Genomic DNA, 18,129 nt, shown 5'->3' with positions numbered 1-18,129 from the left:
TCACACACAAGGATGAAAGGACATCAAAAATGACATTCTATCCCCCTAGCGATGACGAGGATAAAGATCAGGATTAACGCTGTCATTAGAACTTTGCTTTGTACTTGAATTGTTAAACGATTTAAATAAAGAATTTTCAGTAAATTCTGAGCGTGTTTTACTTTTTCAGTGCGCGCCAAACATAACATGCAAATTAATTTAAGCAGGCAGGAATCGCTGTGTATCGGACTCTTTTTTTCATTGTTTTTTAATAAAGTTTTTTAAACGGTATCTCTTGTCTGGTTCTATTGCTAGCAATTATAAGTCGCGTGTTTTAATTGATCCTTGTTAAGTTATATAAAATTGATTATATACTAATGCGTCAAGATACTCCCTTGGGTTTTTCCAGCAGAACTGAACTAATTTGTATGCAACTTAAGGCTCGTGGATCCGCATAATTAACTGACTAACGGTGCGTGACTTTAATAGTTTTTTATTTCCTCGAGATAGGTAGGAGAAAACGGTCTTGTAATAGTCAAACAAACTTGAAATATAGAGTTTTCAGCGCCACTTTGTGTATATATGTGTGTGTGTTTTGTTTTTTAACGGTAATGATCGATAATCGTCACGAATAACCTGAAATCTCGGAGATAAATTTTCCCAGCAATCGGATTGCAAGAGTGACGCTACCAAGAGAAAGCGCGCTTTTATTCAAACTGGCCATACAAATCTTAAGATCCAATCAGGGTGGGTATAGAGCGGGCAAGCGTGGGCATGTCTATTGTTACCTTTGTATTAGAGTGACGCTCATTAGTAAACCTCGACACTTAATATTATGCAGGAAGACACTTAATTAGTATGGAGGAAGACAGTTATTAGTATGCAGGAACGCATTTTTTCCCTAGGTTATAACAATAGATGACGTCATTGCCTCGACGCTTATGCATATCAATGATTTACCTCGACACCTCGACCTTACCTCGACACTAACGGGGCTTATCTTTGCTGAAGGTATACTACTTGTGCTTTTCTTCCGGTGGGGACCCCTATCATGAAGTAATCGGGTTGCGTTTATGAAATGTTTAAAGGAACCCCCTAATTTCGTTGTTGTTGTTGTTGTTGTTGTTGTTGTTGTTCTTATTGTTTTCTCGTCTGCTTGTATGTTCTAATATCATCAAGTGCCATTTGGATTTCTTGTTATTAATCTTAACTTAAATTCAACTCTACTTGTAACTCGCTAAATAGCCGATAAATGAGACAGCGAAGTAGACTTTAAAACATTAAATGGTGAGCTTATTAGTGTCCCAGATCTTTATTCTCCCCTCTGATGTAACTCTTTAACCTCCAATACAGTTTGCCATTCACAGGCCCTATTCTATGTGTTTTTCTGTTGTTGACTGAACTCGGAAATCTTAATATAGGACAAGTTAGGAAGAAGACCAGTTCAAGGGTCAGATAGGACAGGCTGAAATTTTGGATGCAGGGAGGGTAATAAAGAAAAAAAAGTCCTCAGTTTGCAAACTTAGTTCTTAAAATTCTTGCGCTCGTTGCTATCTACAACATAGGTTGTTCTACTAAATTGTAAAATGAAAAAAAAAAAAAGAATAATAATAACTGAAAGAGTCTGATATTCTCCATTATCTTTCTTTATTTTCGTCAGTTTATTCCAATCTCCTGCGTCAGATTAAATTAATGAAACACGAGATACAATACTAGACCGACTAGAAAAGCTTTCATGCCTCCATAAGGAGATCCACTGGGGAAGTCCAACAACATGGGCTTCTATAATATTCCCGGCGTAGTCAATCGATAAAAATCGATATCAATCAAGTGATTTTTACCCATTGATAACGGAAATCGGTGACAATCGATAAATTAATTTGGTGTGTCAAATCGATATTATCGATTTTTTGATTTTATTTTTTAAGTCCAACACATGAATTAAATAATGCAGCTGTGAATACAGGGATAATTTAACAAATGAAGTATTTTGTCGATTACAACAATTGAAACAAATTCCTACATTCACGAGAAAAACTGATTTATAAACAAGAGAAATGAGAAATGTGGAACCTTTTACAGTAAAAAAAAAAAAAGCTCCACAACCCTTTATTTTAGCAGCTACAAAAATGGCTCTGCTTAACTACAATTAGTTCTTGCAGGTAAATATCGTGAAAAATATAACTCTAGATTGACAGAATATAAACGAGCAAGTGTGAATATATCGTGAATACGCGTACCTTGGCAGGGGCGTAGCTCCCTTTAAGCCATTAAACCCGGGCTTACAAACTTATCGTTGTATATTTATTATGCCAGTATTTTTATTCATAGAACTAATTCAGGAACTAGTTTCTTGGATGATTTTGTTAAGAAAACGTAGAGGGAAGGAAAATTTCAAAAAAGCCGTTATGTTGAGCACTGTAAAAACCATAGCATTTTTGCGTTTGACTATACAGCAAAGCGACTGCTGCCCTTTAAGGAGTCTCTCGATCAGGCCCCACTTGTTCAAAAGGGCATATAAGTTAATCCAGCGCATAACTCGCTATCCAGCTGATAAAATGTATTGCTTGGAGAACATTTTATCTACCGGATAGCGACATCCACTGGATAGAGTTATCCGCCATTCGAACAACCGGGGCCAGAATGCTTAAGTCAGAGGAGAGATGGATAGATGAGCAAAGATACAAAACTTTGTGCGAAAGAAGATGGGCGACTAGGGCTGATGCTGATGATTGGAAATGTGCTAGAGTTACTCCGTTGTTCAAGGAAGGTGAGCCATCTGATCTGAATAATTATCGACCTATTTCAGTCATTTCCGTTATAGCTAAAGTGTTTGAAAGGATTGTTTATGATCAGTTGTATAACTTTTTGACCAATGAAGATATCATTTCTAATCATCAATCGGGTTTTCGCTCGTTACACTCAACTGTAACTGGCCTTCTAGAAGCTACGGATAATTGGGCCTTTAATATTGATCGTGGTAATGTTAATGCTGTGGTTTTCCTCGATTTAAAAAAGGCATTCGACACCGTTGACCATGATATCCTTTTATCTAAAATGAACTTTTATGGAATACAAGGATCAGCTCTTGATTGGTTTAAGTCATATTTAACTAATCGTACACAACGATGTCTTGTTAATGGTTCTCTTTCTAGAATCTGCTCACTTAAATGTGGGGTACCGCAAGGAACAATCCTTGGCCCCCTTTTATTTCTTATTTATATTAATGACTTGCCAAACTGCCTAACTTCGTGCCAGCCTAGGATGTATGCCGATGACACCCACATCACTTATGCTGGCGTTGATGTGAATTCCATACAGTTAAATCTGAATCACGATTTAGATAACCTAAACAAATGGCTTATTTCCAATAAACTTACCTTGAACACTGCTAAAACTGAATTCATGCTAATCGGCTCCAGACAAAAATTGAGTACTTTGTCGAACCCACTTGAGCTCTCGATTAATAATGTTCCGATATAACACGTTTCCTCTGTCAAATCGCTTGGAGTATTTATTGATGAAAATCTACGGTGGCAAACACACATTGATAAATTATCTAAAAAGGTCGCTTCCGGAATAGGAGCAATAAAAAGAACTAGACCTTTTGTCCCTCCACCTACCCTTCATTATATATACAACGCACTAATACAATCTCATTTCGATTATTGCAATCTTGTCTGGGGTAATTGTGGTAAAACATTATTTGGCAGGCTACAGAAGCTTCAGAACCGTGCCGCTCGCGTTTTGACCTTTTCTAGCTATGATGCTGACGCTAACCGTTTAATTAGACAACTCGATTGGAAAGACTTGAGCACTCAATTTCAAATACAGAAAGCCATAATGGTATACAAGTCATTAAATGGTCTTGTTCCTGAATATTTATCATCTAAATTTGTTAAACGAAATGAAACGCGTTACTCCCTGAGGGACTCTGTTAACAAACTATTTGTCCCGTTTCCGCGAACTAATTTCATGAAAAACAGCTTTACTTATAGCGGAGCAGTTCTCTGGAACAGCCTGCCCTGTCATGTGAGAGAAGCTAAATCCCTTAGTCAATTCAAAAGATTAGTTAATGATCATTTTTAATGTTAGAGTACTAGTATACCCGGCATTCATGAAAAACAGGTTTTAGTTAGATTAGTTGTAGTTAGGTATTGAATTTTGTTTAGGATAGTTAGGTTATTTCTAATTTTTATACTCCTGATGGATTTTACCGTGTTTAAATAAAGATTTAGTGATTATTATTGAATGGTATTGATGCTTTATATACTTTCCGCGCAGCGTTCGAAGTCGTAGTTCAGCCGCTCCAGATCTTGTCCCAGGATGAAGGGGCTACTGACTTATGCTTAAGCAGTTTGATCTTATTATTGCTTTATTGCAATAATATAAAATTATTTGCTCTTTTTGCAACAGAGCATATCCTGTCCAACACATTGCCTTGTCAACTATGTTGGAACGAAAGAGTCGTGATAAATATCATGAAAACTGAGAGAGGCGATCCCTCGGTTTGGAAGGAAGTGTTTGAGCTGGGGAAACAGAATGATTTCAGCTGAGTTTAACATTGATCCATGCATGCCAAGAAAAATTGGGAGGTAGCAACACAGGGTGAATATCTCAGCCACAAACCAAGAGTAACTAACTGGCAAAGAGCTGTGTATCTCCCTCGTATTGATCATCTCATTCAAGAAATGAACGGCAGGCTCTTATCACAGGAGGATAGCTTCCTAGGTCAGTATCTTCTTCCAACAAAACTACAGGGATTAACCAACGACGTCCAAGATAAGATGTATGCGGCGTACACAAACGATCTGACTGACAAGAGAGCTAGAGAGTACAACAACGAGATGTTGCGGTGGAAAAAACATGGCTACATTCAACAAGAGAATGACCAGCAACTCTGGCTGACACTCTCGACTGCATAAATCCAACTCTTTATCAAAACGTTAACACTATCCTCGCGATCCGTTTCACAATGGTGGTGTCAACCACAGCTCCTGAGCGCAGTTTTAGCACGATATGTAGAGTCAAGACTTATCTGCGGGCAGCCATGAAGTCAGAACGACTCCCGGCTCTGCTCTAATGCACACGAGTACAAGGACATGACCATTAATTTCTTAATTCTTAATTCTTGATATTTTATTTCCTAAATACTTTCTGCATGTTTTATGTTGGGGAGTAATATTAAGATAGGGATAACCTCCTTACTTCCCTTTCAAGATATCTTTTTCTTTGTAACCAAGGTTTGCATCTTGAAATGAACTATATACGTATGTATTAACGGGGAAGCAGTGGCTCATGAGTTTTGTGGCAAGAAGAACAAGATGCTAAACTTCGGATTCCCATAAAACTTGACTTGAGATACTTAGTTTGGCATTCAGTCCAATAGTACTGGATTGTACTGTACAGTCCGTTATAACTTCAAATTAGATCATGTTTAGTTGCTGAGAATTCATGACGTGAGGATATTTTATAATAAAGTGCTTTATCTTATATACAAGCCACCCTGAGCTGTAATAAAAGTATGAATTGAACAAATCATAGGCCTACTTGACTTTCTCCCTCCCCCTACCCGCGCTACACTCGCGAGATATGGAACGGGCTTACGGACCAAAACTGGCTAGCTGCGCCCCTGTTTGGTATGGGGGGTTTTGGATTTTGTGAGCTTCTACCCACCGGGCTCCCCATAACACGCTCAGTCCTAACCACGTGATGGCCTATAGTAAATTTTTCCCTGAGAATTGTAGCATTTCTGCCCAAACGTAATGTAATAGGTATATCATTCAGTTTCAAAAATTTGTGACAAAGTTTGCATAAATTCATGATTGGCTGGAGCAAATTGCGTTTTTTCCTCTAAACGTACTCAAGCAAGTAGGAAACAAAAAACAGAAAACAGTGTGTGCCCAGTAGAAAAAGCAAGACTAAGGCGCCAGTGCAGGTTAAGGCCCCGGCGACGTAAAAGTGAAAAAACCGAGGGGGCAATTTTGAGGACTTTCCGTTGGCGTGTCTGGACACCCTTTATGTCAAATACGACTTCAATTAACGTTGGGATCAGACTCTTAACATTGAAGAAAAAGAGCCGGACCCTGGGAAAGTCCAATAACATGGGCTCCTGATAAAACACACAATGATTTCCAGATTAAATCTGGATTTTCATATATTTCACTTCAATAATTTACAGGTTAACGGATTGCAGACAGTATAAGAATACAAAAAACCCACATAGGTGACAATTTTAGTTTCTGTGATTGAGAGTAACCATTCTTATATTTCAAACAAATTTGTAAAAGTTGATTAACAAAGACTTGTATTTTCGCCGATAGTTTTTGTTCCCTGGTTCGTAACCTAGGGCTAACATACTTTAATTTGCTAGGATAATATTTTACGTGTTTAGCCACGTGTTTAAACAGTCACACATCTAACCAACATTTATCCTAAAACATGCGTCACTATTTTTTTTTTTTGTATTTTTATTTTTTCCTCTTCTTCGTGTTAAAATTACAACAGTTTACAACTTACAATAACGAAAGAAATGGACTAGGGCAAGATATAGTTATACTAATTATATGCCCTTTTGAGTTAGATTACATATTTTTCCTACTTAAGGTAAAAATGAAAACATAATACAAGAAAGGAAACGATGAAACACTAAGTAGTATAGATGTTACAAATGTCGATGAAGCAGTGATTAATACTGACCAAATTAATGCTGCTAAAGTGCTCTTTCTAGTTAATTTTACGAAAATAAATAGGAATATCATTCCATTAGAAGCATCCTATTGGACAAAAAATGATTTATATTTATTCTCAAAGTGCTTGGATTTAGGTGCTGTAAGGATGTACTTCCAATGATTTTGATTTCATTTTATTTCTTTTATTATTATTATTACTATACTGCACACATTACAAATTTATCATCATCATCATCAACTTTTTGCGCGCCAGTAGGCGCAAAGGCCGAACACATGACAAATTACAATACAAAATACAGATAATTATGAGCAACTATATTTTCCATCTAGGTTGATCGAGGTCACTGAAGAGGTTTTGGAATCAGAAAAAAATAGCACAAAGGGATCGTATTATAAAACACATGGATTTACCACACAAGTATCGCATAGTCAATTATCACTTACACTAAACTAACGCTAAACAATCCAGGAATTTTGTTTTGCTCAGATGGTTTTGAATTGCAACTAAACCTATTGTGGTGGATCGATTTTAACTTGAATGAAAATTGCGTCATCTACAACGTAGCGCCTGGTTCTCAGATCAGTGTGTGATACAAATTTATGGAAGCCCCGACCAACGTTACTAACTGCCTCAGGCCTCGCGAAGTTCTTAAGTTCTGGGTCAGCTATTAATGACTTAACAATGTTCATTTTGTCATTTTCTTGTTGTTGTTGATCGATAAGCGTAAAAGTTACTTTTTTATGGAAAGGCCATGGTAACGTAGCATCGTAGTCGCTTTTCATTATGATAAAAAATATCGAGAGATGAGTATTTTCTCCAGTTTCTTGGCCATTTGGGTTCAATTGTAATTTAAATTTGTATCCATAGTCGTAAAATGGAGCACTGGATATATAGGTTTCTTCTCCAGCTTTGGCTTTTCTCAAGACTTCACTGAAGTTGTTAATCTTCCACGTATTTTTTGTAGCATTGAATCTCGCCTCAAGTTCCCCAAACTCTTCTCTTCGTTTAACCTACAAAAAAAGATAAAATATAGTAAAAAAATGAGTAACGATCTGGTATTGTATTCCAAGATGCTTTTCTTCCGACGAGAACCGGCTTACTAGCTGGTTCGACTCTGCCATTTATTCAATCAAGAGAGGCATAAAGACAAAAGAAAAGCCCCAAAATTGTCTGATTTGGTAAAGACTTCCTCCATGAATCTTAATAAGGGAGAAAGATCCATGATTCCTGAACACAGTCCATCTTACTGGCTATCAAGTGAACCCCTGGCGGGTAGTGTTAATTGGTCACTCAAGCTACCGTGACGGTAACGCTAACGAAAACGTCGCTTATGAATTAAATTGGTATTCATTAAGGTGGCTCGCGTCAGTTTCCATGACTGCATTGAAGGATGAATACTAGCAGTCTTTATCAGTTGATACCAAAAAAAAGGTATCAAACAAACGCCTAATCAATGGCGAACAAGTCATGGTAATTTTTTCAACATAATAGGTAACCATTTTGTACAGTCAACTAACATTTCCCCAGCGATTAGGACAGACGACGCCGCAATTGACCTGAGTATTACTGATATTAAGAAAGGTGCTAAAGGCCCTGGGTTCTGGAAATTTAGTTGCTCTCTACTCGACGATGAAAACTATCTTCAGGAAGTAAAAAATAATTTTCAAGCATGGCTGGTGGAGAGTGAAAAGGAATTACACGATAAACGTGCGATCTGTGATTGGATTAAATACAAAGATTAAATCGCAACAAAACAAAGAAAAGGAAACTCAGTTAGAAAACGATTATGGCGAGGAAGCAAGGAAATTTGAAGACGATCCTAGTGAAGATAACAAATCTCGGCTATATGAGGTGAAAGAGAAACTTGAACAAAGTTATGACGAAAAAATCAAAGGCGTCATCATTCGTGCAAGAGCTCGATGGTACGAATACGGTGAGAAAAGCTCGAAGTATTTTCTGAATCTAGAAAAAAGAAATCAGGTGAAAAATCACTAAGAAAACTTCAAATTAATAGTTCCTTAACAACTAACCCCTCCGTTATTCTTTCGGAAGCAAAACACCTCTATATGAACTTATACCAATCAACATCCGTAACTGCGACACAGAAAAATTTTGATAGAGAACTTCTTAAATAGTCTGCATATTCCAAGCGAAGCGAAGGGGAAATATCGCCGGAAGAATGTAAAATAATTTTAGAAAGCTTCAAGGAGAACAAATCACCTGGAGGTGATGGGATTCCCATCGAATTCTACAAACGATGTCGGGATATCATAAAGAAACCTTTCATTAAATGTGTCAACGAATCTTTTGTAAGAGGTGAAATGTCAAATACACAGAAAAAAGCTGTAATAACACTTATTAAGAAGAAAGGTAAAGATCGCTATTCTCAGCGGTCCTACCTCGCGCGTATAAAAGGCAGAGTAGACAAAGGAGTGATGCTATTTCTCTCGAAGCTGCTGAGCTGTTCAGATTACCATGGCTGACCCGCAGGTCCCTGCAGATGCAGTCCAACAAGCTCAAGTTGTCTTACAAAACCATGCACAAGATGGTCAAGCACCGGCGGCGTTAGCAGAACAAGCCCAAGCACCAGTAGCGCCAGAGGAACAAGCTCAACCGCCTGCACAAGCTCCAGTGCAAGCAAACGAAGTTTCTTTGGAGGTTTGTGAAACTTTATTTTATTCGTTCGTTGCCACGTGTTTCGTTCTGGTTCTCTAGTATTTCGCTTCCAAACCTTGTATGTTGTTTGCCCCACGCGAGCTGTTTTTCATTTCCACTTAGTATATTATTTGCTTCTTCTTAACATTTGCCCGCTTTTCTGCGGGCTGTGCGGGCTAAATTTTGTTGGATATATTATTCGCCCTGCTTCTTAACATTTGCCCTCGTTTCGTATGGGCTGTGCGGGCTAAATTTTGTCTGATATATTATTTTCCCTGCTTTTAACTTTTGCCCTCGTTTCGTGTGGGCTGTGTGGGCTACATTTTGTTTGATAAATTATTCGCCCTGCTTTTAACGTTTGCCCTCGTTTTATGTGGGCTGTGCGGGCTAAATTTTCATTTGTATATTCGTTCTGCTTCTAAAAGTTTACCCTCGTTTCGTGTGGGCTAGTGCGGCATATAATTTTGTTTTGTTTACCGTATTACAATGCATTCAAATTGCTTTTAAAGTTTACCCTCGTTTTGTGTGGGCTCTGCGGGCTAAATTTTGTTTTGCATATTATTTGCCCGGCTTTCGTTTGCCCTCTTTACGAGTGGGCTGTGCGGGCTAAAACTTTGTTTTGTAAAATATTCGCCCTGCTTTTAACGTTTGCCCCCGTTTCGTGTGAGCTGTGCGAGCCGTATTTTGTTTTGTATATTAATCGCCGTTATAAACTATTTGCCCCTTTATGTGGGCCTCGCGGGCTATAATTTTGTTTGGTTTGTTTTCGCCCTGATTCTCAACCTTTGTCCTCTTTTCACCTGGGCTTCGCGGGCAATTCTGAATTCATATGCTTGTTTATTTTCATCTTAAAATCCCCTTTTGCTTTTGCTCCGCCAACAGTTCGTTTAGTTGTTGCGCCTCATTGTTTGCCCTTTTTTGTTTTATTCATCTGCGTATTTACCGCTCGATTTCACCGGCAGTCCCGCTGGGGCTAGTTTATTTTGCCTGTTGTATTTAATTTTGTTTGCTTTTTCTCTCCCGATCTTTTATTATAACAGCTGTTTATTTATTTATTGGCTTGAATTTATTCTTGGATTTTATGGTCGATGTTTTGTCGCTTTAAGGGTTTAGTTTTGACTGCCCATTTTTCTCTTTTAGGCCTTACCTGAACAGCGTATTAAAGCTTTCGAAAGTGCCCAAGGCACCTCAGTCGAGTCATTGATACAGAGAATTTCATACTATGGTGGCAGAAGAGTTGAGGACTTCGACAAGGACGAAGCGCTTCGTTAATTACGCCGAAGAATTAGCTTCTGTTGCAAAGTCCTCCAGTCACCCCAAGGCCGCCAGCTATGATGTTATCGCTTCGACTTTGAGAGAGAGGCTCCACGTCCCAGCTGAGCAGTTCAAGGCGTATTTCCTTGCTTTGTTAGCTGACAAGGATTTTTCCCGTGTTATCAAAACGATCTCGAAGGTTGACAAGTCTTTCCAGCGGCCCACACCATTTCGCACACACACGCGTAGAGGAAGATTGCCATATCGGCAACCGTATTTTCAAGCCTATCAGCGGCCACCCTCTCGCGTTATTTGTTACAAATGCGGTGAACCAGGGCATAAGTCACCCCAGTGTTGGAAGCGCGCTCCTTCTCGTCAGCCTTCTTCTGCTGCGCAGCCTCGATTTAACCATCCTTCGACATAATTTTGTTGTATCATCTTGTGCAATAAAGATTTTCCTTTAGGCGAATAGTGCATTGTTTTTACTTCCCTTATGTTTCCTTTATTTTTTGTTATTTCGGGGTTACCGTCTTTAATCCTTCACCCTTTTATCCCTTAATACCGACTTATATTTTTATATATTTTATTTTGCCCACTCGCTATAGTGTTCTCGCTCCTCTTTCGTCTTCCCTCGTGTGGCATTCTCAAGGGGAACGAATGTTCCCTCTCGGATTACCGGGGCTGAGTTTGCCATTCCCTGGGCCTTACCTATTCTTTCTTCTGTTCTAGTTTTCCAAGATGCCTTTTCATGACTGGGAAAAGACTCCCAACTTTGATCCTGCCAAGATTTCTGTTCACTCGCCACGTTGGGTCAATTATAAGGGATCTCTTCTTACTGAGGCCCAGGAAATAGCAGACAACGCCCATATTAGTCAAGATTTCATCTCCTCAGTTGTCGCGGGAGAAGCTTTTGCCGACGCCTCCCTTTTGGCCTTCCGTGACTCAAGTTCCTTTAGAGCGGGTGAATTCCATCGCCATATAGATCAATGGGACAAATTATTTCAATCGTCTGATAACAATTTTTCTGAAGTACTAGACTGGATTCATAACTTTGTCCACGTTGACAAGTTTTTTACCCATTATAAAGGAAGCTATAAGGGAGTCAATTATAACTGCGAAAGACCGCCTGCTCGCATTTTGGCTAATCATCCTTCTTGTAAGGCGTTTGCCCAGTTTATTTCTGATACTCTTATCGAAAGATTAGCTTCAGGCGCCATCTCCCTCTGGGGCAAGGTAGGGGAATGTCCACCTCCACACCTGGTCATGCCGCTTACAGTAGAACCTACCAAACCACGCCTTTGTAATGACGACAGATTTCTCAACCTTTGGACTCAAGACCGTCCTTTTAAATTGGACAGTGTTCAGCACTTACCCAAGTATGTTCTCCTTGGCTTCTTTCAAACTGTCTGCGATGACAAATCTGGTTACGACCATATCCAACTCTCAGTGGACAACCGGACATTTTTTGGATTCGACTGGGGCGGATGGGTTTTTGTCAGTTGTTGTATTCCATTTGGTTGGAAATCGTCCGCCTACATTTATCACTCCACTGGCCTCCTTGCCTCTCATTATCTACGGTCGCTTGGCATTCCATCTTCACTGTGCATCGACGACCGTCACAGCAGTCGGCTTTCTTTCCCTAATGGTTGTCTTCCAGTTGCTTATCAAAATTTGCCCTCCCAGGATAGCATTAATTTGGCTTTAGCCAACGTTGCTATCTTTCTTACGTGTTTTATCCTTTCCTCCCTCGGTTATTGTATTGGTTTGGATAAATCGACTTTGGTACCTTGCAAGCAAGTCCTTTACTTGGGTTTTATTTCCGATTCTGAGAAACAGGCCTTCATTTTATTGCCTCACAAGAAAAAAAAGGGTTCTTACTCTTCTCAAGCAGGCTCTTAGTTTAGAATCCATCGACCTGGTTACTCTCCAAAGGTTAGGAGGGAAGTGCATTTCAATGGTTCTGGCCGTGCCAGGTGCAAGGCTTTATACAAACGAAATTAACTTGGCCCTTTCTCGTGCTGTGTGCTCATCTCGATCGGTCAAACTATCCGGGCCCTTGAGACAGGAGTTGGAGCATTGGCTCTTTTTGGAAACCTAGAACGGCTTCCTTCCTTGGCGTTCCGAAAAACACTGCCATTTTCGTTTGTTCTCGGATTCTTCCTCTTTTGCTTGGGGAGGTGTACTGAGTCCGGGTGCCATTACTGTTCGCACTTCCGACTACTGGGATTCTTCTGTTATTGGGGCCGACATTGCTACCAAGGAAACTCTTGCCCTCAACAATGCCTTACAATCCTTTGGGAATACGGTAAGAAACTCATGGGTGGATGCATTTGTTGACAGTCAGGTTTTGCTTCACTCTGGGAACAGGCGTGGTTCCCGTTCCCACTCTTTGGTGACCGCTCTTAAGTGCCTGTCTCAAACCACCATGCATCTTAACGTTGATCTACATGTCTACTATGTTCCTGACCCTGAGAACCCTGCGGATTCTCCCTCCCGTCGGCTAAGCTTTCAGGACTCTAGACGTAGTCCAGAAACGTGGGATTAGGTCCAAAGTCTGTATGGCGGTCCTAGAGGTCACTCCCTTGATCTTATGGCACGAGCTTCAAATGTCCAAACCGACCTATCTGGCAAACCTCTACCATTTTTTTTCTGAAAGTCCCTTAGTTAATGCTCTGGGGGTTAATGTGTTTGCACAATCCCCTACTTTGTATCGACCTGAGGTTTTTTCGAATCCTTACGTTTTCCCGCCCATTTGCCTTATTCCCAAGGTCTTTAAGTATCTTAATGGTCTTAAGTTGCCATACACCCTTGTTGTCCCAGACGTGATCCCACGTCGTTTTTGGTGGCCATTGCTTCTGTCTGCATGCTCTTCCAGCTCCTTGCTAGCCTTTAAAGGGGCTAGTGGCGTTCTTCTCACCTTTTCCAAGGATGGTATCTTGGGTGACAGACCGATCCCCTGGGACCTTTGGGTTTTCTGGATTTCAAATAATTAGACTCACAGTATTTCATACTGTTTAAGGATTATCAAGCAAGCAAATCCATTTTGCTGTTGCATTGATGTGTTTCTGTCATTAAGATGTAATTTCAATAAAGTCATCGAGTCTTGTACTTTTCGTTTCTCCTTGATTTTATTTAGTTATTTTCAACTATATTTGGTATTTATTCTCATTTAGTCTTTTATCTGTCTTCCCTATTAGGATCTTCTACAAGTACAGCGGTTTTTTATCCCGGCTGTAGCTAACCCTTCATGTGCTTATGCCAACGACTATTTGTTTCGCTTTTGCCAAATGTGTGGCTACAAAAGAAAGTCAGTCCCACGTCAGCCTGCCTCGAAAATAAAAGTGGATCTCGCAGCTATTGATGGTCGTTTGCAACAGCTTACACAAACGGCCAACACGTCTTCGTATTCAAAACAAAAATCCTCTTTGCGCGTGGAATTTGAAACCTTTTTAGCCTCTTTGCCTAATGCAAAGTCTATCTATTCCGCCACCCTCGAAGATGTTTCGCGTTTTCTGATTTGGAAAGATCGTCGCGGGAAAAGGGTTGTCCATGTAGCTGAATGTGTAAATGCCCCAAACCAAGATGCTTCTGATTGCAGTTGCCCCAAGCGACTCGCGTTTAAAACCGTGGATTCCTATATTGGAAAACCTCGTGCAATATTTAACGAGGCCGGCCGTTCTGGCGATTGGAATAGCATGCTAGGTTTTGGTAACCCTGCTGCTTCTTCTCCAGTCCAAAGTTATCTTAAGGCTGTATCTGAGGAACAATTGCGTGCTCATATCGTCCCCAAGCAAGCAGTCCCGTTTTTTCTACCGAAGCTCTTACTTCTGGCAAGTTTATGGGATAGAAAAATGGCGGATCCGGCAGTCAGCCCTTCCGCTCTCTTCATTCTGGCTCGAGATCAAGCATTCTTTAAAACTCTATTCTTCAGCGCGGATAGGGGTTCTGATCTGGGATGTGTGAAAACCGCAGAAATTATGCGTTTCCCTAAAGACGATGGCTTTTTATTTAATCATGTTTGGGGTAAAACTTAACGAGATGGCGCCTGTAACGTCTTTGGAATTCGTCGCCATTCAAATCCCCAGCTTTGCCCGGTCAAGGCAATTGAAACATATGTGGCTGTCGCCTCAGAACTGCGCATAACTCTCTCCAACGGCTACTTATTTCGCCCCACTAATCACCAGGGTCATATCATCAATAAGCCCCTTACAAGTTCTTCCGCAGAAGCCCGCTTGAAATATTATTTAAAGGACGCTAAAATTGATGAAGGCGAGACTCTGCACGGTTTCCGCTCGGGCTCCGCCATTACCCTCGCTTTGTCTGGATCACAGCTCGCTGATGTGATGTCACACGTGGGTTGGTCCAACACGGGTACTGCCCTTTACTACATGAAGTTAGCTGAAGTTCTTCGTGGAGGATCTCCTTCTGACTTATTGTCTTCAAACGAGTTGGCGGCCTCCGCCTCCACAACTTTATACGCGGATTTTAATCGCTTAAAAGACTTCGTTTCTGCGTTTCCTTGTTCCTAATTTCTGTTTTTGTTAGGATGGGGTTTTTTAGTTTGGGGTTCTCGTTTTGAGGATGGGCATCCGTTTGTGCGGTTTAGTGGTTTCCGCCGTGATATTTTAGGGTTATCTTCAACACGAGACTGTTGGTGCCCATACTCAACAATAGGCGTGAGGGAGACAGGTGAGAATAAGTAGTTAGATATTTGGGCTTATGAGCTCACTTTTGAAAATATCACTGAATTCATACCTGATTCAACAATGAACTCAAAAAACGTAAATCCAATATTTTTCCTAAACCCTATTAACTCCACATTATCTCACCCCAATTACTGCATAAATTATCTGAAACCACAATTACTGATTTATCCACCATCTGTCTGCCTAACTCCTGCAACGGAGACGTCAAAAACCTAAAAACGTAAATCCTCGGTTTTTCAAAAACCTAAATTTAGGTTTTTCAAAACCGGTTTAAACCGGTTATTCAATTTTATGTAACCTTATTTATATTCGAAAAATGAGTAACACCTTTGATCATAATGATAAAACATATTTTATTCATCCAACATTTGAGAATTACGGAGCCTCAGATGATGGTTACATAATCAACCGAAAAAGATTGGAACCAAGAAAAGGATATTTGTCTGAGAACGGCTATTATATAATTTCTCCGGGACGTAACAATACATGCCCCGCTCATCGATTCGTCTATGAGGCCGTAAATCAGACGCATATTCCGTCTAAAATACAGGTAAATCACATTGATTCCAATCGCCAGAACAATTCAATTGAAAATTTGCAATTGGTAACAGCCTCTGAAAATATGATTCACATACATCAAGCCAGAAAAGAATTTTTGAACAGTCCATATAATGAAGATGAATTGAGAGTTGTCAATCAATTAATGGATTTTCCCCCAATTGAAGACGAAGATTGCGAGTTTACAAAGACAGAAAAAAAGATAATAAATAAATTGTATTATAGGATGTGTCATGATATGGATGATACTAATTTTCCACTTTACAATGATTAATCATCAATGAATTCAAGGGTTGTTTGACTATGTTTGATGTATTTTTTGGGGTCAATTTGGACATGAATTTGAAAACCAAAAGGGCTTAAAGACAAAACGCGTACCTTTAGGGTGACAAGAAATGAGTGAGAAAATAAAAATTAGAGAAAATGTATTGGATTCTTCTGCTGGTGAAAAATCAGTAGCAAAGACTATTATTCATAATGAAAAAACATATTATGTTCATCCAATTTACACAAACTATGGTGCCTCAGAAGATGGATACATCATTAATGACAAAAGATTAATCCCAAGAAAAGGTAATTTAAATCCTTCTGGTTATTTGTATACAACTGATTACAATTTTAATGGAAAAAAACATATCCAGCCCACCGATTCATCTGGGAAGCTGTTAACCAAAAAATAATTCCAGAAGATTATCAAATACATCATATCAATAATGATAAACAAGACAATTCAATTAAAAATTTGGCGCTTGTGACTAGACAACAAAACATGATATACGACGGAAAAATTAGACTTGGTAAACAAAAATCAAAAAAGCAAAATGTTCCAACTAAATGTGAAAAATTTCATTATCATCATATTTATACCAACTTTGGAGCCAATAAATATGGACAAATACACAACAAAAAAACCAAGAGAGTTTCAATTGGAATAAAAAAATTTGATGGTTATTTTAATATAACATTATCACAAATTGGTTTACAAAGAAAAACTATTGATGTCCATCGATTTGTTTTTGAATGTATTAAAGGTGATATTCCTGGTGGAATGCAAATTAATCACATTGACTCCAATAGACAAAACAATTGCATTAAAAATCTTGAATTAATGACTCGGTCAGAAAATACCAAACATGCTCGTGAAGCCAGGAAATACAAAACAAAAATTGAAATAACAACTGAAAAACCAATTAAATCAATCAAAATGGACATTGAATTGGAGGAATCAGATTATGATTTGACAGAAGATGAGAAACAAAAAATTGATAAAAAATACAATGCAATGATCAATAAAATCAAAAATGGTAATTTTCCATTTAAGAAACAATTGCAAGAACATTTTCCAGACATGGAATTTTGGTAATTTTTTGTAAACATTTGTAGTTAGTTTTTGTAAATAATTTCCTGTGAATTCAATTCATTGAGTTTACAGGGCATGTCCCACAATAAAATAACACGAAAATGGATCCGTCCAGGTGGTCCACAAACTGCTTATCCTGGAATGACTGGTCAATTGGGTGGCCAGACATTAAGCAAAATCCCAAACGCAGCCTCTGAAAATAATCTATATATAAGATATATGAATAGAAATAATTTATCTAAATTGACGAAAGATCAATTAATAACACTTTTACTTGAAAAACAACATCCTGTTCCAAAGCCTCGAACTAAGAAAATGGTTCCAATTCCAAAGCCTAGACAATCTGTCAAACAAATGGTAAAAGATTATGAGAATACAATCATCAAACCACCTGTTCAATTTAGAGATGGACCTCAACCTTTGCCGAGAAACAACATAATTCCACCTCCGATTCAATTTGCTGATAAACCCAAAGCTGCACCCAGAGTGAAAAAAGTATCATTTGATAATCAATTAATACCCAAAGCAGCCCTAAGGACAAAGAAAACTGCTCCAATTCCTAGACAGAGAACACAAATTACACAACTTCGATCCGCATTTCATAAATACACAAATTCATATGAAATTGGAATAAAAAATGTCGCCGATCCATTAGTTCAATTATCAGAAACAAGATTAGCAATTTCAAAATTTTTGACAAGATTATTAACTCAATCAAATGGAATCAAATTTATGGAAACAATGAGAATATACTTTGAAAAAGAAGTTGGTAAAGAAAAGACATCCAAAGTTGGATATTTTGTCTCCAAACCAAAAACTGTTATGAATACAAATAATTTGCCAGAATCTTTGGATATTAATGTTGAAGAAATTCTCAATGGAATAAGTAATATGATCAGTGAAGGATCCGCATGGATTGTAAAA

At 38.8% G+C, this 18,129-nt stretch overlaps 1 protein-coding gene across 5 annotated transcripts in view; it reads right to left on the bottom strand.

The window, feature by feature from the left end:
- The window catches only part of LOC146487857 (TNF receptor-associated factor 4-like), a 178,926-nt gene that overhangs the window by 120,273 nt on the left and 40,524 nt on the right, over window positions 1-18,129 (bottom strand). Inside the window, exon 8 of one of the 5 annotated variants that reach the window (XM_085128194.1) lies at window positions 7,029-7,682. The exons of the other annotated variants lie outside the window; for them this stretch is intronic. Coding sequence (XP_084984320.1) covers window positions 7,182-7,682 — 501 coding nt within the window. The 3' untranslated portion in view covers window positions 7,029-7,181. Of the gene's footprint in view, window positions 1-7,028; window positions 7,683-18,129 lie in introns of those variants that run through there. 5 annotated transcript variants of the gene reach the window in all.

This window comes from Pavona decussata, unplaced genomic scaffold, assembly GCF_977016875.1.
Source record: "Pavona decussata unplaced genomic scaffold, jaPavDecu1.1 SCAFFOLD_13, whole genome shotgun sequence".
In the NCBI taxonomy this organism is placed as follows: domain Eukaryota; kingdom Metazoa; phylum Cnidaria; class Anthozoa; order Scleractinia; family Agariciidae; genus Pavona; species Pavona decussata.
The sequence above is the reverse complement of the archived record's forward strand: the minus strand, read 5'-3'. Positions and strand labels throughout refer to the sequence as shown.